General features: G+C 40.5%; 1 protein-coding gene across 1 annotated transcript in view; it reads left to right on the forward strand.

Annotated features, from left to right (window-relative positions):
• Nucleotides 1–715: 715 nt before the first annotated feature.
• The window catches only part of cachd1 (cache domain containing 1), a 90,139-nt gene continuing 69,230 nt past the window's right edge, over nt 716–21,624 (forward strand). The window contains exon 1 of the mRNA XM_067596432.1: nt 716–1,325. Within this exon, the coding sequence (XP_067452533.1) occupies nt 1,089–1,325 (237 nt within the window). The 5' untranslated portion in view covers nt 716–1,088. The remainder of the gene's footprint in view (nt 1,326–21,624) is intronic.

The raw sequence follows: 21,624 nt of genomic DNA on the forward strand, positions 1-21,624 counted from the left end.
GTCCACCATGTATAGTCAACATGAAAATCCTTAAATCATCAAAAATTCCTTGTTGTCTTTCTGTCACAAAAAAATGAAGAAAACAAATACAAACAGACACAGATTTGATCCAACATGTGACATACAAAGAATAGAAAATGAAATAAAACAAGTTAAAGGACAAATTCACCATTTCTCAAGTCTGTCTTGAAACAATAGTCAGGAGCCCAAATGAACACTGGAACAGATTTTGCTGTCTGTAATCATTCCTCTTGTTCATACTGACTGTTAACAGATCCCTTCATAATGCACTTACAATATAAGTAACGCGGACCAAAATCCACAGTCCTCCTTCTTTGCTAAAATGTATTTTAAAGTTTATCTGAAGCTAATATGAAGCTTCAGCCACCCAAATTAGACAAATCAAGTAGATATCTTTCAACATTACAGGCTTTTTAGCGCCAAAGTCCCTCTTTTTGTTACTATACTTCCACCGCAGCTCAACAGTGAAACACTGTGGAAACACAAAGAGGGGATTTTATGCTTAAAAGACTGTAAATGTGGCAGATTGATTCCCTTGATATGACTGATAACTTATTTCCGCGTTCACGTGGGCACCTGACTGTTGATTATAGACAGACTTGAAAAATCGTGAACCAATCTTTCAATTGCAGCATTTCCCAGCAGCATTTGAAGGCATCACGTAACCCTGATCCATTGATCCAGAGATCCAGGCGCCGGTAGGACTGTCTGTGTTTCCACGCCTCCCACTTTCACCCCCATTGTGGTGAATCTCCGGCTCTCACACACTTTGCCAGACTTCCAGGAGTTGGAGAGACTGATCGAAGACGGAACACCGGCAACATTTTTAAAAAAAGAGAGAGCGAAAAACCATATCCTCTTTCACGCATGGATCTGTTTTCTTCTCTGCAGGGATTTCACGGAGGTGCAATGGTTTGCGCTGCTGGAATTTTTGGAGACTCGTACAGGAGAGAAAGGGCACACGTACTCTGCACTGCAAAGTTGTAAAAGTAGTTTCCCTTGAAGTTTTTTTTTTCCGCCAACAGCCCTGACTCCGTGTTTCTCCAGCCTGTAGACCCACAGCCATCATGGCGAGGCGGACAGCGGGGAGATCGCTGGGTTTGACGCCGGATACGCGCGCTGCTTTCCGGGATAGTCTGCTTCGGTTTGTGGCTTTTTCATGGAGCTTCGTTTTAATCTGCTCGGCTCTTTCTTGTGGATATTGCGGAGCAGAGACGGAGTTTTCCATCCTGGAGGAAGCGCAGGTTTTGTCCGAGCAGATGAAGAAGCTGTCCTCTCAGGAGCTGGGAGTCTTTACTATGCAGGTAAATGTGGAGAAAAGGTGTTTTTTGAGTAGTGGTTCATGTGTGAAAACGTGAGATATTCATGTGGCGTTTGGAGTAGGAGCGAGGGGGTTTTAAAGATCCAAACTGGCATAAACAGGATTGTAAGAAAATAGGCCTTCACACTTATAATCTAATAATCACAAAGGGTAACATTGTTGACAGAAATGTTGCGAACAATAAGCTCTTTGGTTGCCAGTGTTGCAGTGCAACAACCGGCGCTTTGAAGTTATTTATCTGGGACAGAAACACGCTGGAGGTTTGGTGTTTCACCTCAGTATCCGAGCTTTTTTTATTATCTCCTAATCTGTGCGAATTGACGCATTTTGTGAAGTTATATTACTGTGTTTGTGTTTCCCTGTTTCTGATGGAAAGGTGGAGAAACTGTCACCTGCAGTAATCATCACGAATCAACCATGCAGACATTTATTTGTTGTCTTACCCTCATTTTTTCTAACATCACCTTGACATAACTAACTGTAATGTGTGCTAAGCTCTTCAGATTTATGCCATTGTGCTTTCCAACTCCGCGTTACTGTAATTAGATCTCCTGATCATCACAGGAATAAATCCATTAATATTTCTGAGCAGACTGCAGCCCACACAAGTCCATTCAGAAAACCCGCTTACTGACACGAGGGAGATATTAGCAACTGATACCTTTTTATGATTAAATAGGGACAATAGATCAGATTTTGTCAGCATATCATGTGGATAGAAACACATCCACCATCAGAACTGATTGCAATTTACATGTGATTTGTGTTTTATTAGAAGAGAGAAGGTTCATGCTTTCTGTGTGATGTTTTCTGCCCTGTTGGAAACATTACACCTATTTTTTTCTAATTAGTAGCATCACAATTTAAACATTTATTAAAGGACATAAATATTCATTGGTTATCTGAGCTGAAACGATTGACTTCTTTGAGTTTGATTAAAATAAATGACATGTCACTTTGAAAACACATGTCAAAAAAAACACTGTTTTTAGCTTCTCAAACGTCACTGTTTTCTTGGTATTTCATGATCTAATCTTAAAATCTTCAAGTTTTGAACTTTTGGTCAGAAAAAGCGCCATTTCAATCAGAGCTGAAATGATTTTGCTGATTAATCGATGAATCAGTTGACAGAAAAAGTATCTGCAGCATAACAAACATCTCAGTTCCAGTGTCTCAGTTGTGAGGATTTGCTGTTTTTTGTTTGTGTTGTGTGATGATAAATTGAATATCTTTGGGTTTTGGACTGTTTGTCAGACAAAACAAGCACTTTGAAGATGTCAGCTTGAGTTCTGTGGATGTGTGATAGGTATTTTTCAATATTTTCTGACATTTTACAGGCCAAGCAAGTGATTGCTCAATTAAGAAAATAATCAGCAGATTAGTTAATAGTTAAAATAATCGTTAGTCGCAGCCTTTTTGCAGGTAAAGGATGATAGTGCATGTTTTTATGAGGTTTTTCTGCATGTTGAAGACATAACACACTATTTTCTCATTAGAAACCCTGCAGTTTGTATGAGTTTATCCCTGCATTGAATTAAATATACCCTGATTGATCATTGATTTGAAGTATACTATTTAAACACAGCAAAAACACTATTCTGCTGTGTCCATCCGCGCAGAGCTGCACTGAGTCACCAAATGGCAGGAAGTGTAGGGTGCAGTGCCGGGGTGCTGTGTGGTGTGAGGGGGATGTTTAGCACTTCAGAGGCAGAGGAGCTCACAGGCCCTGAACACAGAGGCGAGGCAGAGGGGGGGGCCCCGGCCCCAAATGGTGTTTCATCTTCTCTGCTTCCACACTGAGCTGCCTTCATCCCGGCTCTGGGAGTCGGCTTTGAGGACTTCCTCTGATCCCCCTGGATCCGCCTTTGTCACCGCTCATCCCTCCCTGAGCTCCAGTTCGGGCTCTCGCTGTCTTAATTCCTGTTCTTTCCATTATTTTCTGTTTTGTTTTTGCCGTCACTTCTTTTGCTCTTCATCGTTTTTGTTTTCTGCTGTTGCTTGTTTATATATTCAAAATGAATCACCCCTCTTTCACTGTCTTTCTTTCAGTTTTTCTCTCGTATCAGAGTGAAATAGTTGCACGAGAGCTACAGTCAGATATGATTAAGGTATAATCATTATTCAGCTTCTATGTCCTTGTATTTTTCACGTCTCATTTCAATTTTACATGTCAGATTATTTATGAAATGATGCATCAAGCATCATTACCGGATATCGTGGGAAAACAGTTTTTAGGCTGTTTTCATGTTGTTGTACAAGCTGTGAAAATCTGACTTGGCAAGCAGCAGATGTGAGTGTGATTGAAGGAAATTGTACATTTCATGGATTTGTCAGAGCGGTTTTCCGCTAATGTAAGAGATGTGCATCCAGCAAAAACAGCCTGAATCTTCTTGAGAAAACAACTGCAGCAATCTGTCGGCCATGCTGGCTTGTGTGGACACCTGCTCCGGTGCTCAGATGTGGCGCGACTCGCCGTCTGCAGGTGTGTAAATTAAACTGGATTTCACTTTATCTTTCTGTCCCTTTTTAGATGTCCTTTTTTTCCCCCCTGAGCAGTAGAGGAGGCAGTGTTTTCCACACTTTGATCCCCCCCCTCCCCCCCAAAGTTAGTTTTAAGCCAAACAGCATCATTGGCTTTCATTCAAATTAGAATTTTTGGAGTCACAGTTGACATTTATGATCTCTTTGAGGCATTTTTTCTGTTATTTTCTTTTGGGTCTCTGTGCCCATCAGCATGCAGAGTTCACGCCGCACTGTTTCTGACAAGATCTGAGGGTTTGTTATCAGGCGAGCATCCCAGCATCTCCATTTTAAAATGTAACTCTAGCCCTCTCCACTCCACCCCTCATTCTCTGGCAGATGTGTAATTTGAGGCTAGTCTTGTCAGTGCCTCTGAAGTCACCGGGTCAACCTTGTTCAATCTGTCATTGAATTACTCAATTATCAGGGGACACGAGGGTGTACAGTCGACACCCCCAAGTTGATAGTTGAACTTCTTAGAAGCTGTTATTCTGCTGGTATGTTCTACTATCAATTGATTTTAATCTGATTATTGATTTACTCTAAACTGTAAAATTTGGTATAAGGTTGTGCCAATTGTCATTATCGAGTAATTTGCTGATTATTTTCTCAATACAATTATTTGCTTTTTCTAGGAAATGTCAAAATACCATCACAGTGGTCATGTTCCAACTGGTTGTTTTTGTCCAGCTGACAGTCCAGAACTAAATGAAACTAATAAGTTATCATATGTGACAAAGAAAAGCAGCAAATCCTCACATTTGAGAGGCTGGAACTGGTCTCAATGTTATTTGAAAAATGAACGAAACATTTTCTGTGGATAGACGAGTCAATTAATCAACTAATCGTTACAGATTTGGAACAAATGTTTGAGACATTTTTCACTTTTCCGATATGATTATTTCCTCTCAGTTTTACATTTGGCATCCTGATAAGTAATATATAGCCTCTAACAGCATTTATCCACTTGTTTAGTCTAGTCGTGGTTTGCATTCTTGTTTCTGTCACATTCGTCCACCATACTTATTACATGGCCCTGCTGTTTATACTGTTTTTTGTTGTATCGTTGATTTGCTATTTCTATTTCTCTCAGATCTTACCTCCAATCTTCAGTGTATAAATCTGCAATTTAAGAATAGTCTTACACTTTAAGAAATGATTTCACATCATTCTGGATGATGTATGACGATGATTACAGCCTTGCAACATTCAGTGGTTGTGAAAAGAGACAGTCCTCTCTGATATATGTAACTAATGAGCATTTCATGTCAGATTTTCTGCGGCTTAAAGCAGAAAGTTTAACATGGCAACTTGGACTCAGATTTGGATCTAAATATGAAATTGAATCTCCTTTCCTCTTGCCATGTTATTAAAACACAAGCCTGGTGCTACTCTTGTCATGTCAGAGCCTGTGACACATGTTCCAGCCGCAATCATAGCAACACGTACTTCATCACTCGGAAACCTGGAGAAACCTTGAGCTTTGATGAACAGGAATGCATAGATTGACACTTATGACGAGGCCAAAAGGAGATCTATCATCACTGTGTGAAACATAGAGTTCACTCAGGCCCAATTGCTTCTACTGAGAGGCTATTTTTGCCCCCAGTGGCTGATTATTTACAAAGGAAATTTTGCTGTGTTAGTTTTAAGGGCCTTAATCCTCGGAGAACTGTGGTTTGTTTTTGAGGCTGGCTCGTCCAGTATCCCTGGCCCCTCTAATTGAATATTGATAGTAATTTGAGGGCGGTGGAGGTTTGTGCAGGAAAAGAGAAAATTGAGGTAGCCCTGGTACTGTCATTAGGCTGTGATTTTCTGGGTTGGGTTTAGTCCAAGTGCAACACCAGTTGAGGGGCTATCACAGAGCCCCTGTCCCTGCTTTGTTGGGTTTTTTTTTACATTTATGTTTTCTTTTGTCTGTCTCTTGGCTCCTTATATCGTCTTTATTTTCATCCCATCACTCTGCTGGAGAAGAAGCAGGGTTTGAGGATATAAAGCAGGACATCAGAATTCCTGCTAGGTTCTCTGCAGTACAGCTTCAAAGCCCTCTTGCCTCTTACTGCATTGCCTGCATGGCTGTGTGCTCAAACAGTCAAGGTTACTATGAGCCTCACAGGCCCTCTCTGGTACATGTGGGACTATTACTATCTCTCATTCATTCTGTCTTTTGACTCGGGCTCTGTGTTTTTCTCGTTTTGCTGTCCAACACAACGCATGCCCGAGCATATTTTTTCAATCAGTAATATGAAAATTTATGGTTGTGGCTTTCTCTTCAGTCTGTCATACTAGAAAACCTCTTGCTCAGCTTGTAAAGGTTGACTGCATGTGCAGAAGGTTATGGTATATATGATCCAGGCTCTATGAAAGTACAGCACGTGCATAACATTTTCCTTCACTATAATGCTTTTCCAAAGGTGGAATGGGTTTGGGTTAGGTTTAGTTAGTGATCGTTAGTTAGTTGAATGAACAGTAGGTGTCAAATATATTTCTCTAAGCACATTACTGCACTTGCCTTGTTGTGGCTATGAAGGGGCTTTTATTGTTCCCCCTCACCAAGGTTATATAATATAACCAACTATTCATTGTCAGTTAGTTCACCGTTGCAAATCACAGAATATGTGAACATACCACGCGTGAAGGATGGATACCATCCCTTGTTTCCTCCTTTCCTGTCATGTGTTTAACATAATAGCTTCACATAATGTATGTGACCAGACCTGGATGACTAAGATTCTTAGTCATCCAGGTCTGGTATATACAGAAGAGCTAAGTCGAGAGCTACAAGACTTGCTTTAGATTCTTGAAGACTGTGTGGATGAAGTTTTGCTTCAATGTCAGTAAAAGAGGCCACTGCAATGTTGGTTTTATACAGGTGCCAATGATCTGGGAAATGTCTTCAGGAATTCTTTTCTCTATTCTGTCACATTTGTGACGTGAAACCTTCAGATTTCTTTGGTCACTTTGGAACCAGTGCATCAAATTGTAAATACAAAAATCAACACATTATCACCTTTTTAAAGTTGATATGGTGAATGCATCACCAAAAACATTGAGTAGACACACAACATCATTTGCATTAGTTTGGAGTCATATTTGAATTCACCTGATGAACGGAGGTCCAATATTCACTCTCCTTTTAGCTTTGTTTTGTCTTTTTTAGCAGAAAACAGCTGCCTGCTGTGCCTGGAAAACAGCATTGACAACAGCAATAAGAGTGAAGTAAAACAGTACATTTGCAGGCTGTAAAACCAAAACAATAAGCTCAAAGAAGGTAAAATGGTAAAGCTGACTCCAGTGATAATTCTCTGTGCGTTTGTCACTTCAAATGCTGCTGTTCACATTACACACATTCATTTTGTATATTGTCATATAAAAATATTGAGTATTTAACAGTTTAATGCTCAAGTATCTTTGCAGACCAGACAAGTAGAATTTATGGGTGCAAAGGCATCTGCGGTAGTGTCACCTTTTCATACCAAAAACAGGCATGGCCAGTTTTAAACTATTGCTGGTATCAGGGTTCAAAGCCACATTGGAGAATATGTTTTTACTCAATCACTCCAATGGGTAAAGACTGTTTTCCCTCTCCACTCTGCACCTCCCATGTTGTCTCAACAAACTGAATGATACCATCTAAGTTCTAACTTCCTCTGTTTCTCTGTCCCCGCTCCTCTCACCTTCTTTCTCTCTGCGTTTCTCATCGCATTACGATGGCACAACTCCTCTTTTTTTTTATTCTGATCATAAATTGTGATACATCTCTGTAGTTTATGAGCCTTTCAAAGCTGTGCTGAACTATCTGCACCTCTGTTCTTTTTCCATTTTAGCCGTTGCTTTCTTGCTTTCTTCCAGACTGTTATTGCAGGGAGACTTTTTTTTTTACACTTCCTTGCTTTCACACACAGTTATTGGATTCTTGGTCCCAAGTTGCAGTTGACAGATGAATAATGTATAACTCGAGGTTATACTGTTTGTGTATGTGTGTGCTTTAGCCTAGTATTAAGTCTTTTATTTTTCATTTTTATCCAAACCGAATTGAAAATAAACAAGGTAACTGATGTGATAAGCTGTGAGCTTACATGACCTTAATTCCAAGGTAAACTTTAATATAATTTAAAAGCTGCATTGAAATCAAGAATTTTAATCTGTTTCATTTTTCTGGAAAAAAATCAGGACTCCCTGCCAACAGCTGCATAGTCCCACCGCGACGTCTGCAGTGTTTTAAAACTTGGAATGACTTCCATATCAGTCTTCAAAACTCTTGGCCTGTCCAAAATCTGGGGAAATGGCCCAGTTCTGCAGACTGTTACCTTTATCTTCCCGTCACAATGCAGGAGAGAACAGAGCAAAGGGCCACATTTTCATTAAATGTGGGGTTGCTTGTATGTTTTGGCTTGAATCCAAGCACTGAGAGGCTCAGGCGCCCCCTGTATCCAACTGCCTCACACCGCAGTGTCTAAAACCTCCAAACCGAACACACACACACACACACACACACACACACACACATAAACACACAGTGAAGTCCCCAGACTTGTTGTACGAGCCTTGGAATTAAGTGCTGCTGTCAGATGGAAATCTTGTCGCTTCAGGATTTAAGCCAAACAAACCTCATTTCCAAACTGTCAGTCGTAAATTTCTGAATTCATACAAGTGGTCACTAGTTGGTTTCACAGACTTTGATATCAAAGTGTAATCATTAATAATATATATTACAGTTTTTGCTGCCCCAATACCCGAAGTTCTACATAGAGATGGCTGAATTTTATGAGAATACAATACAAACTTAGTTAAGTAGGTTTGATCTAGGTCTTCAGAAGATCAGGATCAAAACATTGTCAGTAAAGCGTAATCAATATCGATGATAGTGTGTGTTCCTCTCTATTGTATTTTTCATTGATTTTTTGTACTCAGCACTTTGTCCTCTGAGGTTTTATGGATGTGCACATGATTATTCTTGCCAACTCATGGCAATTAATTTTGTCCCACGTGAAAACAAAAAAACACAAACAAGAGCATATATAATAGTGAGAAATGTGACTTTTTTGTGCTCTTTTAAATCTTCAGTCATTTTCAAACGTCTGGTTTTCAGGTCCTAGCTCGCAGTTCATTTTACGACATTTCGTTTTTTACAGATTTTCTTTTGACCTGACCATATCCGTTTTTCAAATTTGCCAAATTGCCTCCGCAGAGACCTGAACAGACATCATGTATCATTTGGAGTCTGGCTTCGTCTTCCTTTGAATCTACCTGTAGCATTCTCCCATGGTTAACTGTGTGCCTGAAGCCTGTTGGAAGAAAGATATGGAGGGAAAAACATTTTCAGGGATGTGTGTGTTTTTTTTTTTTGTTTTTTTTTCCTCCAGAGCTTTTGGACAACACGACTCCCATTCATTTCAATCAAATCCCTTTAATTTTTTTGCCAGTGTAAGTACAGCCTAGTGCACTGTCTCTTGGCTCTTACTGTACTGCGGTTGGGATGGAGCATGAAACTGATGTTCTTCCTCTTCTGCACCAGCTGTTGTGGTTTAAATCTGTCTGTACCATTGTGGCCAGATCATTTATCTGACCGCTTTTTGATCTGTTTCCCACATTTCTCAGTTGAAGAACGCCTCTCTCTGTTTGGCCTTGACTGAAATTGGTTTTGCAGTGTTTTTGCAGCCTCCTCAGCCTTCGCCTTTTTATGACTGCGTTTGCTTGCTCCCCATCTCTCCCCTTCTTGCATCTTGCACCGACCTGCCCTAAAATGCCAAGCTCCTGTTAAGAATCTACACTGAACATTTCCTCGGCTGCTATCTTAGTCCGGTATAGTGGTAAGATGGTAACATGGTAAGACTAGGGGAAATAAGATTTGTCCTGTTGCAAACATCCTGTTTGTATGAGGTTTACCTGAGATAAGCATCAGGATGCTACTTGCATGTGCACGTGCATGCATATGTGTACGTCCATATCTGTGTATTGTGATAATTGTTGATTAATTGATTAGTCAATTGACAAAAAAAATAACTTTCACCAGTTCCAGTGTCTCAAATGTGAAGCTTTTGTGTTTTATGGATTTCTGTTTTATTTCACTTAAATTGTATATCTTTTGGTTTTGGACTGTTGGTCAGACAAAGTAAGCTATTTGAAGACCTCACCCTTGGCCCTGAGGTATCATGACAGTCATTTTTCCGCATTTTTTCCCACCTTTCGTAGACTAAACAGTTAATCAGTGAATCGACAAAATAATCAGCGAATGAATGAATTCAAAGAAAATAGTCATTAGCTGCTGCCACCATTATGTAAGGATTAGGATATTTTTGGTCGACCTTTCAATAATGTTTTATAGGGCTGCAATGACTGCTGTCTTATTGAAATCTGATTATTTTCTCAATTAATCAAGTGATCCTTTTGGTTTATGAAACATCAGATATCAATAATAAATGACAATCGAAATATCCCACAGCACAAAGTGACATCATTCAGTGTCTTGTTTTGTGTGACAAAACAATCCAAAATATTACAAAAGCAGCAAATTCTCAATTGTAAGAGCCTGGAACCATCAAATGATTAATCAACTATCAAAATAGTTGCTGATTAAATTTCTGTTAAAGGTAGAGTCAGTTTTTCTGGAGAAAGACTGTTCAAGACACTTTTTGTCAAATTCAGCAAATATCTCCTAATGGTCCGCTAGCTGACTGTTCTCTGTGTGTGTTCATACACAGCACTGGCTCTGTAAATGGGAAACAAGCAAAGGGACTCGTACTGAGCTGCACAACTCTATTCCAGCCAATTAGCAGGGGGCATTCGTGCCCGTGCACAGGACAGAGGGAAGTCAACAGAGTAGCTGTCTGTGTGAGGACATGACAGTCTCCCGTCTCCATCGCCAGGCCTGGTGAACTGGAGAGAGAGAGAGAGATTGTAGCCAATTCACACAGAAAGTGTTTTCTCACAGAACGGATACACTTCCGTTTTATTAAATGTATCAATCCACACTGAATCCAAGACAGTCTCACAGAGACCTGCCGTGTTTTTTTTACCCTCAGAGTCTGTTTCTGTCGTGTTTAGTGAAGTGCAATCTGAGCAGGCAGCTGTTTAAATCACACAAATATCCCGCTGTATATGTGTTTTGAGCTTATTAACCGTATCAGTGAATCAATAAATACAAATACTGTTGGTTTCTTCTCATGGAGCCGACATACAAAATGTTTTGGTTCAGTGAATTTCTGCTGTCAGTCAGCCCGGTGAAGTGTTGCAGCTCTGATATTTTATTTCACCCTCTCCGTTATATTTTGCAGGGCTACAAGTAGCGACTATTGTCATTACTGATCAATCACAGGTTATTTTTTGTAGTCAATTAACCATTTAGTCCTTAAATTGTCAAATAGTCAACCATCAAATATTGCCATAAAGTATACGCAATGATATGAAAGAGAAACGGACTAAATCTTCACTGGTTTCAGCACTAATTTACTGTGTATTGAACTGAGCCCTGTGCATCTACGCACAGCCCAGCTCTCCAGATTGTGAGTGAAAGCAGCAAACTCTTTCCTCTGCTTAATAAAGAGGAGAACTAATTAACTGGCTGTGTTTAATCAGCTCATTCTCACTTTTTTTTTTAATGATTCTCCCTTTCTCTATTACCTGTCTTACTCTGTATCCCCCATTCACTATCACCCACTCTCCCTTGTCTTTCCTCACACAGCCTCACTCTCACACGGGCACACACACACACACACACACACACACACACACACACACACACACACACACAGTGATAACAAATGCCCTCAATGAGAGAGAGAAAAGGATCTTTATTGGTGATTCAGGCTTTGTGGTTGTTTTTTTTTTTCTTTTCCAGATTCCTGCCAGTGTTACTTAGTTAGCTCCAACAGGGGTGACCTGGCAGTGTGACCAAAGGGACCCCAGGCCACCCCTTAGCAAGTCAGTCCCTTCACTAGCCACAATGGCCGAGACTCAAAATGAACTCTCCCTGAAAGAGAGACAGAGGGAAAGGAAAGGGGCGGGGGCTTGTGGTGAAGGCAAGGGGGCAGCGAGCAAAATACCCCATTGGGAGGGCAAAGAGAGTAGAGGGACCAGTTCCCTCCCCCAGACACCATGCATTTGTTGGGCCCCCATCCCCCTCAGTATGCATACACACACACACACTCCTGCATGAGAGGCTTTGCATTCTTGATGAGGAGAGAGTTGGAGCTCCTACTGTGGAGAAGCAGATCAGACTGTTTTTCATGCCTCTTTTCTCTTTTCTCTCGCTCTGTTTATGCCTCTCTCCCAGGGCTCTGTGTTATGCATACATAAACCCGCAGTAAACCCAAACTTCACAGTTGGTGCAAAGCGCTGTTTCCGAAGTTGTCTCAAATTTCATCCATGTTTTTTATGCCTGTTTTCGGTATTTTTGTATTTGGATAGGTGCAAGGTTTTGGGTGAAGATCTGACTGTGCACATGTAATAGTGGGCTTTGGGTTTCTTCTTCGAGGCAGAGAGCCTTTAAAAGAGCAGAAAATGCTAGATTAGTTGCAGGGGGTAGGAATGAAAGAAGAGGGGAAGAGATTGTGTGCGGTGTTGGCAGCCAAGGAATGGCATGCTCTCATGTTGTACACACACAAAGCTCAGCCACTGTCACTGCAGTTTGCTCTTGCTCTATGACAGAAAGGAATTATGTCTAACAGACTTGAGGGTCACAGGGTTGTGAAGGTCAGCTCAGTTCTCCTTACAACCATTCATGAACACAAAGACACCGAGACTTCTGCCACAGAGAAACCGTGTGTTTTCGGAAAGTTAAAGGTGCAATCACTAAGTCTATTTGAACAGAATATATACTCACTCTGCTGTCACCTTGATGACTGCTGAGATTTTAAGCTTTTTCCTCAGCCAGGCAGGCCCGACTCTGTGTGTTTGATGTATAGAGCACCTGGGTTTCCCAGAAAACTGAGGAGCAGGGGATTGTGGTTTAGTTTCTTAAAAAAAAAGTGAACATCAGTGCACAGAGCGCTCTGAAAGCTTGAATACTGATGCAGAGTTGGTGTATGTTGGACAGGCAAACAACCTATGATGTAGTTAACATTAGCCTCATGGAAAAGCATTTTAGCATGATTTACTGTGGCTTTTTTGGGCTACTTCCAGCCATTACCAAATGCTAACTTTTCAACTTAAAAGAAGGTGAAGGTGCCCTGTGGAGTTTTTTGTAAACAAACAAAGGCTCTGTTATGTTCAGTGTTTCTCACCACCATAACACATTTTCAAAGCTGAGTGTTTTTCTGCGAGCTGTCGTTTTCTCTGCTTTTGCTGCATTGCATCTTGGCACGTTATCACCACCAACTGTTGATGAGCAGAAAAGTATGAAACCAATGGCAGGATGTGCATTGTAAGGGAGACTTGATGGGCAACTACGACCTACAAGATGTGACGCTAGGATAGCTGAGCTAGCACCTCTGCTAGCGAGCTAATTTGCTAGCTTCTTTTACTTTTACTACTGACTGAACACTGTGTAAACTGATAAAAAAAAATGTTACAAAAGACACATTTTAGTAGGACTTTATTGATAAAAAGTACATTTGTTGTTTTATTAGTGCAGTCTGCTAATAAGAGGCTAGCACAGCAGTGACACGGTGAGCGCCTCACACCATATCTCCAATCTGCTGGTGAAATCTACAGCAGTTTAATGTCCTGCTAGGAAGCTCATCTGCTGTACATTATGTTAAATTGACAGTTGGGCTGCAGGTAAATGCCACCATTTAGTGGTTAGTTCGTCTGCTAACTGGTAGCACTAACTTCTGTCATGCTGCAAGCTAGCGTGATGTCAGCTCAGGTGTACTGTGTTGGTGCCTTTTTTTAACTGTTCACATTCTTCTGGTTATCGGAAATGACACGCTAACGCTTCTACACAACATCAATTGTTAACTTTTCAGCAGTGAAATTAGTTTGGTTGTACTGTTTGGTTTGGTTTCCCACTGCAATATCCATTTTGAACAAGGCCACATAGACTGTCACTACTTTTTAATGCAGCTTTGCACACCTGCTCTTATTTATTTATGGAATTGTTTGTGTTTTAATGTAATTTTATGTCTTTATGTCTTTCACGGGTGTGTGTATTTATGTTGTTTGTGAGCCCCTAACCTAAGACAAACTTCTGTCATTATGAACTGATGATAGACAATAAAGTTTTTTGAATCTTGAATCTTGAGTACTGTTCACTTGCAAAAATGTCTTAAAAACCAACATGAAAAAGAGTTGCGATAGGATTGTGGATTGTGATCCTGCCTGAAAAAAATCGTGATGGTATTGTTGCCATATTGCCCACTCCTACATTACCATGTTTGTAGCAGTTAAAGCCTTTCTTGGTCTGATATCATAGACATGGCCTTTAACCTGTGTATACCATGGAGTTTTGCAGGTTGTGTGATTCCTATGCTTTCATATTGAGATGATCTTATGATTTGATATTAAAGGAAAGTAGATAAATGACACCAAAAAGAAAAAAAGCCATTGTCAACACCCTTTTTCTGCCCTTTTCTCCTTTTTGTCTTGAGGTTTTCTCAGCAGTCTGACAAGGTGCTGTCTGCATTACAGCCCCCAGTTTCTCCTTTGTCAATCTTCTCCATCGTCTTCATCTTCTCCGCTCTCCATTCCTATCTCTCGTTGTAATTGTGTCTGTGGGTGGTGGGTATGTGAAACCGTGTTCTGTGCCTTTTGTCTTCTGCTAGTTTGCTCCCTTTGAAGATGAGTCAGGAAGTGACCTGGGCTAATGAGTTGAACTTTTGACTTTCTGCCTCCGTCTCTGTAAGATAAGGCCAGTTGGAAGATGAAAAGAAATGCAGTGTTTTCATTCTTGTAGAGAAAATGGCAAGGGGGAAAATGTGACGCAGCTTGCTAATTAGGAGGCAGGGAGGAGTGTCAGGGCTTGGAGTATGAGATGAAAAATGGGCAGACTGCTTCAGACACTTTCAATGCTCCAAACACATGTAAACACCTAAAGTCACACTACCTTTATCTCTACCTGTACACACACACGCTTCAACACAGACTCATAAGCCGTTTTCTCATATGTACTCCGAACAATGTTTGGAGAATCCGTGTCCGTGCGAGACGTGTTCTCACCTACTGGAAGTACTCTGATTGGTTTAGGCGAAGGGTGGCACCTGGGTAGCGTGTACAGTGTTTTGTTAACAGCACATCAAAGATGGCGGATGAGGCTACTAATTTATCTGTAATGATGACAGTTGATGACTGGACGTATCTGCAATATCAGCGAAAGAGTTGAAAGCAATATGTTTGTATTCTTACGGTTTTGCACCAGTCGCATGATAGAAACGTCATCAACACGCCCACTCGCTCACTGTAAATTCTCTGGACAATGACCTGCTTTATTTACATATGGGCTCAATCAGACATTACATGGACTTTGTATTAGAAAACTGGCAGGCTAACAACCTTTTAATGTCTGGTCCAACTGATTCGGACATTTGTGTTCTCACATACAGCTTCTCCGGGTAATGTCTAGATAAGTTCAGGGTTACAGTGCATGTGTGAAAGGGACTATATAAAGCTACATGTGTGGAGCGGCTGCAGCTGTGTTTAGCTATCAGTGTCTCTGAGCTCAGTTATGTGTCTGCCAAACGAATGGCTTATTTGATCTGGACTGACTCACATGGAGGGAAGACATCCATTCTTCCATCCATCCGTGGATGGAAGAAAATCTGCTCTCAATCTTAGGTTTTTCATAACTCCAAAGAACATTTGACATTATTATTATTATTTCAATGCAGAGATGTACACAGAGATGCAGACATGCCTATACTGCACTACCTCACCTACAAGTGTGAGTTTGGTTGTTTTTCATTCAAGACTGCAACAGCTTCGCATTACAGTGGATATTTCCTCCCCATTGGGATGTCAACGCCACAGCAGCTTAGCAGAAAATAGAGCTCATTTAGGTTAGATGTAGTAACTGAGCCCTTAGGTTTTTAACTTATTCAGCTCAGTGCACAAATAATATCCATAATGTCTCACGCTGGGTCCCAGACTCATAAAAACATATTGCTCTTGTTGCGTAGGGACCATCTTGAAATCATCTTGCAGCCCATTTTACATCTTGGCCTCTCGTTGAAGAAACTTGCCAGTTTTCCTTTGATTTTTCTCTCTAGCTGTCTTTGTCTGTGCAAGTTATCTTTGTGATGTCCCGGGTTTGATTTCAGTGCTAAGGTACAAAAAAACAATTGGTTGTTTGGGGAAAATAGGCAGAAAGGAATGTCTGGTCTGTGTGTGGATTACCTTGTTGGTTCAAACACTCAGCTCCCTGCTTAAACCATCAGTGAGTGCTTCACTTCTTTCTCTTTTACCAGTGGTTGTTCAGTTAGTCTGGAGGGTTGGTGCTGCCTTGTATCCTACATCCAGATATTCAGATCAGGAAAAATGTGAACTAATGACTATCTTCATTATTGATTTATCTTCTCGATGAATCATTTTGCATGTTATAAATTCCTGGGGCCCATTGTAATAGCTGATCAACAGTCCGAAATCCAAAGATATTCAGCTTACTATCATAGACGAAACAGAAAAACTTAAAATTCTTACATTTGAGAGGCTGCAACCAGCAAATGTTTTGCATTTTTCCTATAAAAATGACTAAAATGATTGTTCATCTATCAAAACAGTTGCCGATCAATTTTCTCAATTGACTAATTGTCAATTGACTAAGCAATTTATCATAATTGTTGCAGCTCTAAGGATGTCTATGACAAAGGAAGAGATGTGTTTCTACATTTCAGGAAGCAGGATCGTTTTGGTTTGAATACTGAAGAACTGGGTAGTTAGCATGAACTGAAATACAAACATCCTAGTTGAACTACTACTGCTACCGACACGGATTCACACTTTATCAACAGAAGATATCACCTCCGAACACATTGTTTTACTACAACCCTGGTCAGGAGGAGTATTATGAGATGGGGTTGGATGACACGACTTGACTTCTGACACAAGTTCAACCTGAATGGGGTGTTTTTTGTATTTCTAAGCAGTGTTGTGCAGAAATATCACAGCATTGTCTTCCCCCAAACCGCGAGAACAACATCTAACAATTGAACTGTTTTTAATGGATATGGCTTTCCCTTTTGACTTGGTGTTTAATATCACCCCTAATGTGCAGTCTCAGTGCAGAAAACAATACTTCAGGGAAAGACTGTCTCCTGTCTAAAAGAAACCCCACTGTGTCAATCTGTGTTGATGTATGAGCCCATTCACATTGACATCAGTACTGGCTTTCTTGCTGAGAGGTCTAATGTTGAGCCAATTGTATAGCAAGCTGTTCTGTCTCATTACTTGAGCAATCATTTGTATTTTTACAACTTTATTGTTCACAAAAGCAGAATCTTGTGTTTGGCCCCTCTGGCAATTCATTAAAACATTAAAAAAACATATGCATGCACCACAACAATACTGGCTGTATGAATGCTCCAAGTAATAAAATACAATAAACAATTTTTAAAAAAAAAAACATCTAATGGAAAAAAAAAGATTTTCCAGCAAAATCCCAGCTAAGTCTGTCTACAAAAAGCCGACATTCTTATTTTATCTAGTCTTATCCAGCCCTCTCCAATCTTTCCAAACTTCTATCTTCCAGACTTTTTTCTTTCCAGAAGGCCGGCTCGTTGCCAGGTCTGGCTGGCTGGTGCCAGGCCAGCGTTTTTCTGTCTGTCTAGCCCAGGCGTTGGCACCGCCAGTCAGCCGGGGTTTCTTCTAGCATCTCTTGGCGGCTGTACAGGAGACAAACCTAGTCTACACATGCAGCCTTTTCTGTACATTTTATAGAACTTTCTTACTCATATGTGAATAAATATTACAGTGAAAATACAGTGATGTGTGAAAACCTGTAGCCGTTTTCACACAAGGAGCCTCCTCTTAAGGGTTTCTGTTTGTCAGTACTTGCTGTTTTTCATTTACACTTTTTTTTGACATATTGGTGTTGGGCAGGTGTGGCAGTGCTTGGTATATCATAATAAAGTGTGCAATTTTCAGGACGCAACATTTCCACACTCAATAGCACCAAATAAATCACCGCCATCGGAGCTTTTATTTTGCAGAAGCATCACATATTATTGTGAATTTTAGTGTGGTTTTGTGGGAGTAAATTTCCTGGATCAGGTTTCTGCAGTATTGTCTCTGGCTCTTGTTCACACAGCTACAGAGAAAAATTCTGGGTTAAGCTGCATTTGTGAATGAGTCATTAAATGAATAATAATCACAAAAGCACACGGAGCATTAATCACTAAAACTAAAACAATGGCAAAATAGGACATCGACTACAATCGAAGGTTTTAGGAAATTTCAGCATAAAGGTGAAACAAAATATGGATGCTGTTATATTCTTAACAGCCTTTAAAGAGAAGCATTCAGCAGCCTTCCCCCCCTGCTCTGTTTTCAAGGCTGCCAGTCAGAGGGGCGCTGTAGATGAACAGGCCAGATCTCTTACCTTTTCCGGAAACGTTAATCCGAAAGTGTTACCTGGTATATGTGTGAAGGGGCTGTTAGACTGATACTGAGCTCTGTGGGAATGCAGGAGAAAGTGTGTGCATGTGCGTGTGCGTGTATCTGTACCCATACAGGTAGGAGTGTGTTGGTTTACATTCCTTTATGAGCGTGTCGGATGTCTTCTAAGGATAGGTTCGCGTGTTTTCAAGTTTATCTCGAAACAATGCAGACGTACCCACATATACAGTGAAAGATATTTTTGGTTCATACTGGCTGAGAAGAGATTCATTCCTAAGGTGACATGGGTTATTTCAATGCCCGTGTCCAAAATCTACAGTCTCTGTTCTATGTAAAAATAAGCTTGAAAGTTCAGCTGAAGTTGATATCAAGCCTCAACAGTCTTAGTTAGACTGATCAAGTCTTCCAAAGTAGTCTTTTTAGTATAAAATTCCTTAAAATCAACCTGCATACAATGTGGATATGCTAAAAGACAGATTTGGGCTGGCAGTCTGAACAAGACCGTACTCTTCTATGATAATAAACTAAATATCTTTGGGTTGTGGACTGTTAGTTGTGACAAAACAATACATTTTTGGTTTCATCTTGGGCTTTGGGAAAAATTTTCACCATTTCCTGACATTTTAAAGACCAAATGGGTTAATCAAGAAGGTAATTGTCAGATTAATCGATAATGAAAATAATCATGAGTTGCATCCCTAGTGTACACGTCGGCATGTGTATTAACAAAGAAAAAAAATGTAAACCTGGCCTTTAATATCTCTGGTTGTTTTAGGCCATGTCAGGTGATGTTATGAGTTAAGGGACTGCCCTATAGGAATATTAATTTACAGCATCCGTTACAGCATTTTTGCATCATTGAGATGAAGTTCCTTGTTTAATGAGGCATTTCATTCACAAAATCATTCTGATTGTATCTGTAAATGGTTTCTCAGTTGACAATATAATGTATATCGATATGCAGTCACATCACCCGCTCCTAGCATATGACTATGTGGATATTATTTGATGTTTAATGAGGTCCCAAACCAGACATTTTGATTGACCGCAAAAGCAGGAAAGCCGAACGGAAGATTCTTTTTTTTTTTTTTTTTTTTTTTTGAGAGGAGCTGTCATACGTCTCCTGCATACATCACCCCAACAGAAAGTCTGCTCTCCCTCTCCTCACATTCACAACAGCAAAGCCACTCGTCATTTACATACCAGAAACTTGTGAATGTCCTTGGGGAACTCTCTCTCCCTCTCTCTCTCTCTCTCTCTCTCTCTCTCGCTCTCTCGCTCTCTCTCTTTTGAAAGCACCCACACTTGAGCTTCTGCACACAGCAGTGATCGACTCATGAATCTGAATAGGAGAGGTTTCCGATGTTTAGACAGCATAAGAAAAAAAACAAAAAAAACCTGATGCATATTCAGCTGACGTCCCCCATAGGCCCTGCCTGCTGTCTAAGAGCTCGGCTGACACGTTTGTGAAATACAGTCGCTGTGTGTGTCTCCGTGGTGTAGTGTGGCGTTGACTGTGCATTCTTACGTCTGTGTTAATGAGTGTAAACTATATATTTTGAAATGCATGAGTCTGCACAGGAATCTTTTAGCTCTAGATTTAAATCCATCGGATTACATTACACATTTCAGCTTTTTTTTTTTTTTTTTTTGGTACACATTTCATTCGAAAGCTCTTCAGTATTGAGAACGCTTATAGGCTTTACTGTAAGGGCCACTCTAGGCAGCTGTGTTTAATGAAGTAGAGAGAATGACACTGAATTCATACTGAGTCGTTCCTGACTGCTCTTTTTTCCTCTTGAAAAAAAAGATTTGTGTGGTTGCAGCCAGCGTGTCTACAGTTTAGTCACGTTTTCTGCAAGTTTGAGTTTGATTCATTGAAGTTGCTCGGCTGCGGTGGGTTACCGATGGTCTGATAGTGTTTTTATTCATACTCTTGTTGTTGATTGGGTTTCTAGCAAAAGCCAAAACCAACAGGTGCACATTTCTGATCTCTCTTTTGTTTGCGTTTCTATTTTCCTCCTCGTCCTCCTACTTCCCTCTCTTTCATCTCTCTAGACCCCCCCCCTCTCTCCCCCTTCCCCTCCCCAAACACCATTTCTCTCTACCTTCCTCTAACAGATATCCTATCTGTTTCAGAAGTTTTGACTGAGGTCAATTATGAAAAGGTTCCTTTCCTTCCTTTTTTCATTTACTTTCCCTCTGTCTCCTTTTTTGTCCTCCATTATTTTCCTATGTGTCTCTTGGGCAGTTTTCTTTCTTCTCAGACACCTTTCTGATACAACTTATGAGAGTTGCACAGCTGCATCTGCACAATATCACAGAGGAAAAAGAAGATTTGTGTATGTGCGTGTATTTTATGTGTGTACTTTGGCGTTGTGGTTTCCTGCTGCGTGTGAAGGTCACAACTCATGAACTATCCTCCTTTTTAATTTGCTTGTGTGTATGTGAGAGAGAATGTGTGTGTGTGCAGTTGCAGCACACCGGCTATGTTGACAAGTCAGATGTAAAATTGGAATAAAAAGTTATTCAGGGTGTCATGACATACAAACTATGTTATTTGCCTTTGGATGCATTTTGTATAAATTCATCATCTTTATATGTGAATCTTTATGGCTGTGCATAAATGTACTTGTTATATGTATTTCTGTAATTTAGCCAAGTATGGGCTGATGTTTTCCTTCCTCACCACAGCTCCCAGGTTGCCTCCCTCGGCACGTCGAGTAGCCAACACAAATCCTGGGTCCAGTTAATCATCTCATGTCATAAAGATTAATGCTATGCTGCACCGTGCTGTGTGATGCTATGGCACACATTACTTTACACAGTAATGACACTTTATATTATTAATAATAACAAGCGAATTTTGAGAATTCTTCTGCTGTGTTGCCATTTATGCGTAATGGTAATTTCCTCTTGCCATGATTGTATGTGGGGGGAATGTGTGTTGTGCATTTGTGTTGACGGGGCACTGGTTCTCAGTTGGGCCAAGCGAAAGCTTTAGCTCAAAGCTCAAAACACACAGCTTTTTGAGTCATTGGAAGAACTCACTGTGAACTATTTTCTATCACAGAAATAGCCCCAATGAAAACTGTCGACATCCTGTTTAACTGGAACATTGTTTCTAGTTTTCGGTGCTTTGACCACTGCAGACAAAATATAGCCCTAATTCACCTTCACTGTATGGCGGCGGTGGCAAAAGTCTCATATCTCCTCGAAGAAAGTAAACTGCAAACATTTGCTGTTACTAAGCAACTTGCAAAATCAGCTGTTTT

Source organism: Thunnus thynnus, chromosome 8 (genome assembly GCF_963924715.1).
Source record: "Thunnus thynnus chromosome 8, fThuThy2.1, whole genome shotgun sequence".
NCBI classification, from domain to species: Eukaryota; Metazoa; Chordata; class Actinopteri; order Scombriformes; family Scombridae; genus Thunnus; species Thunnus thynnus.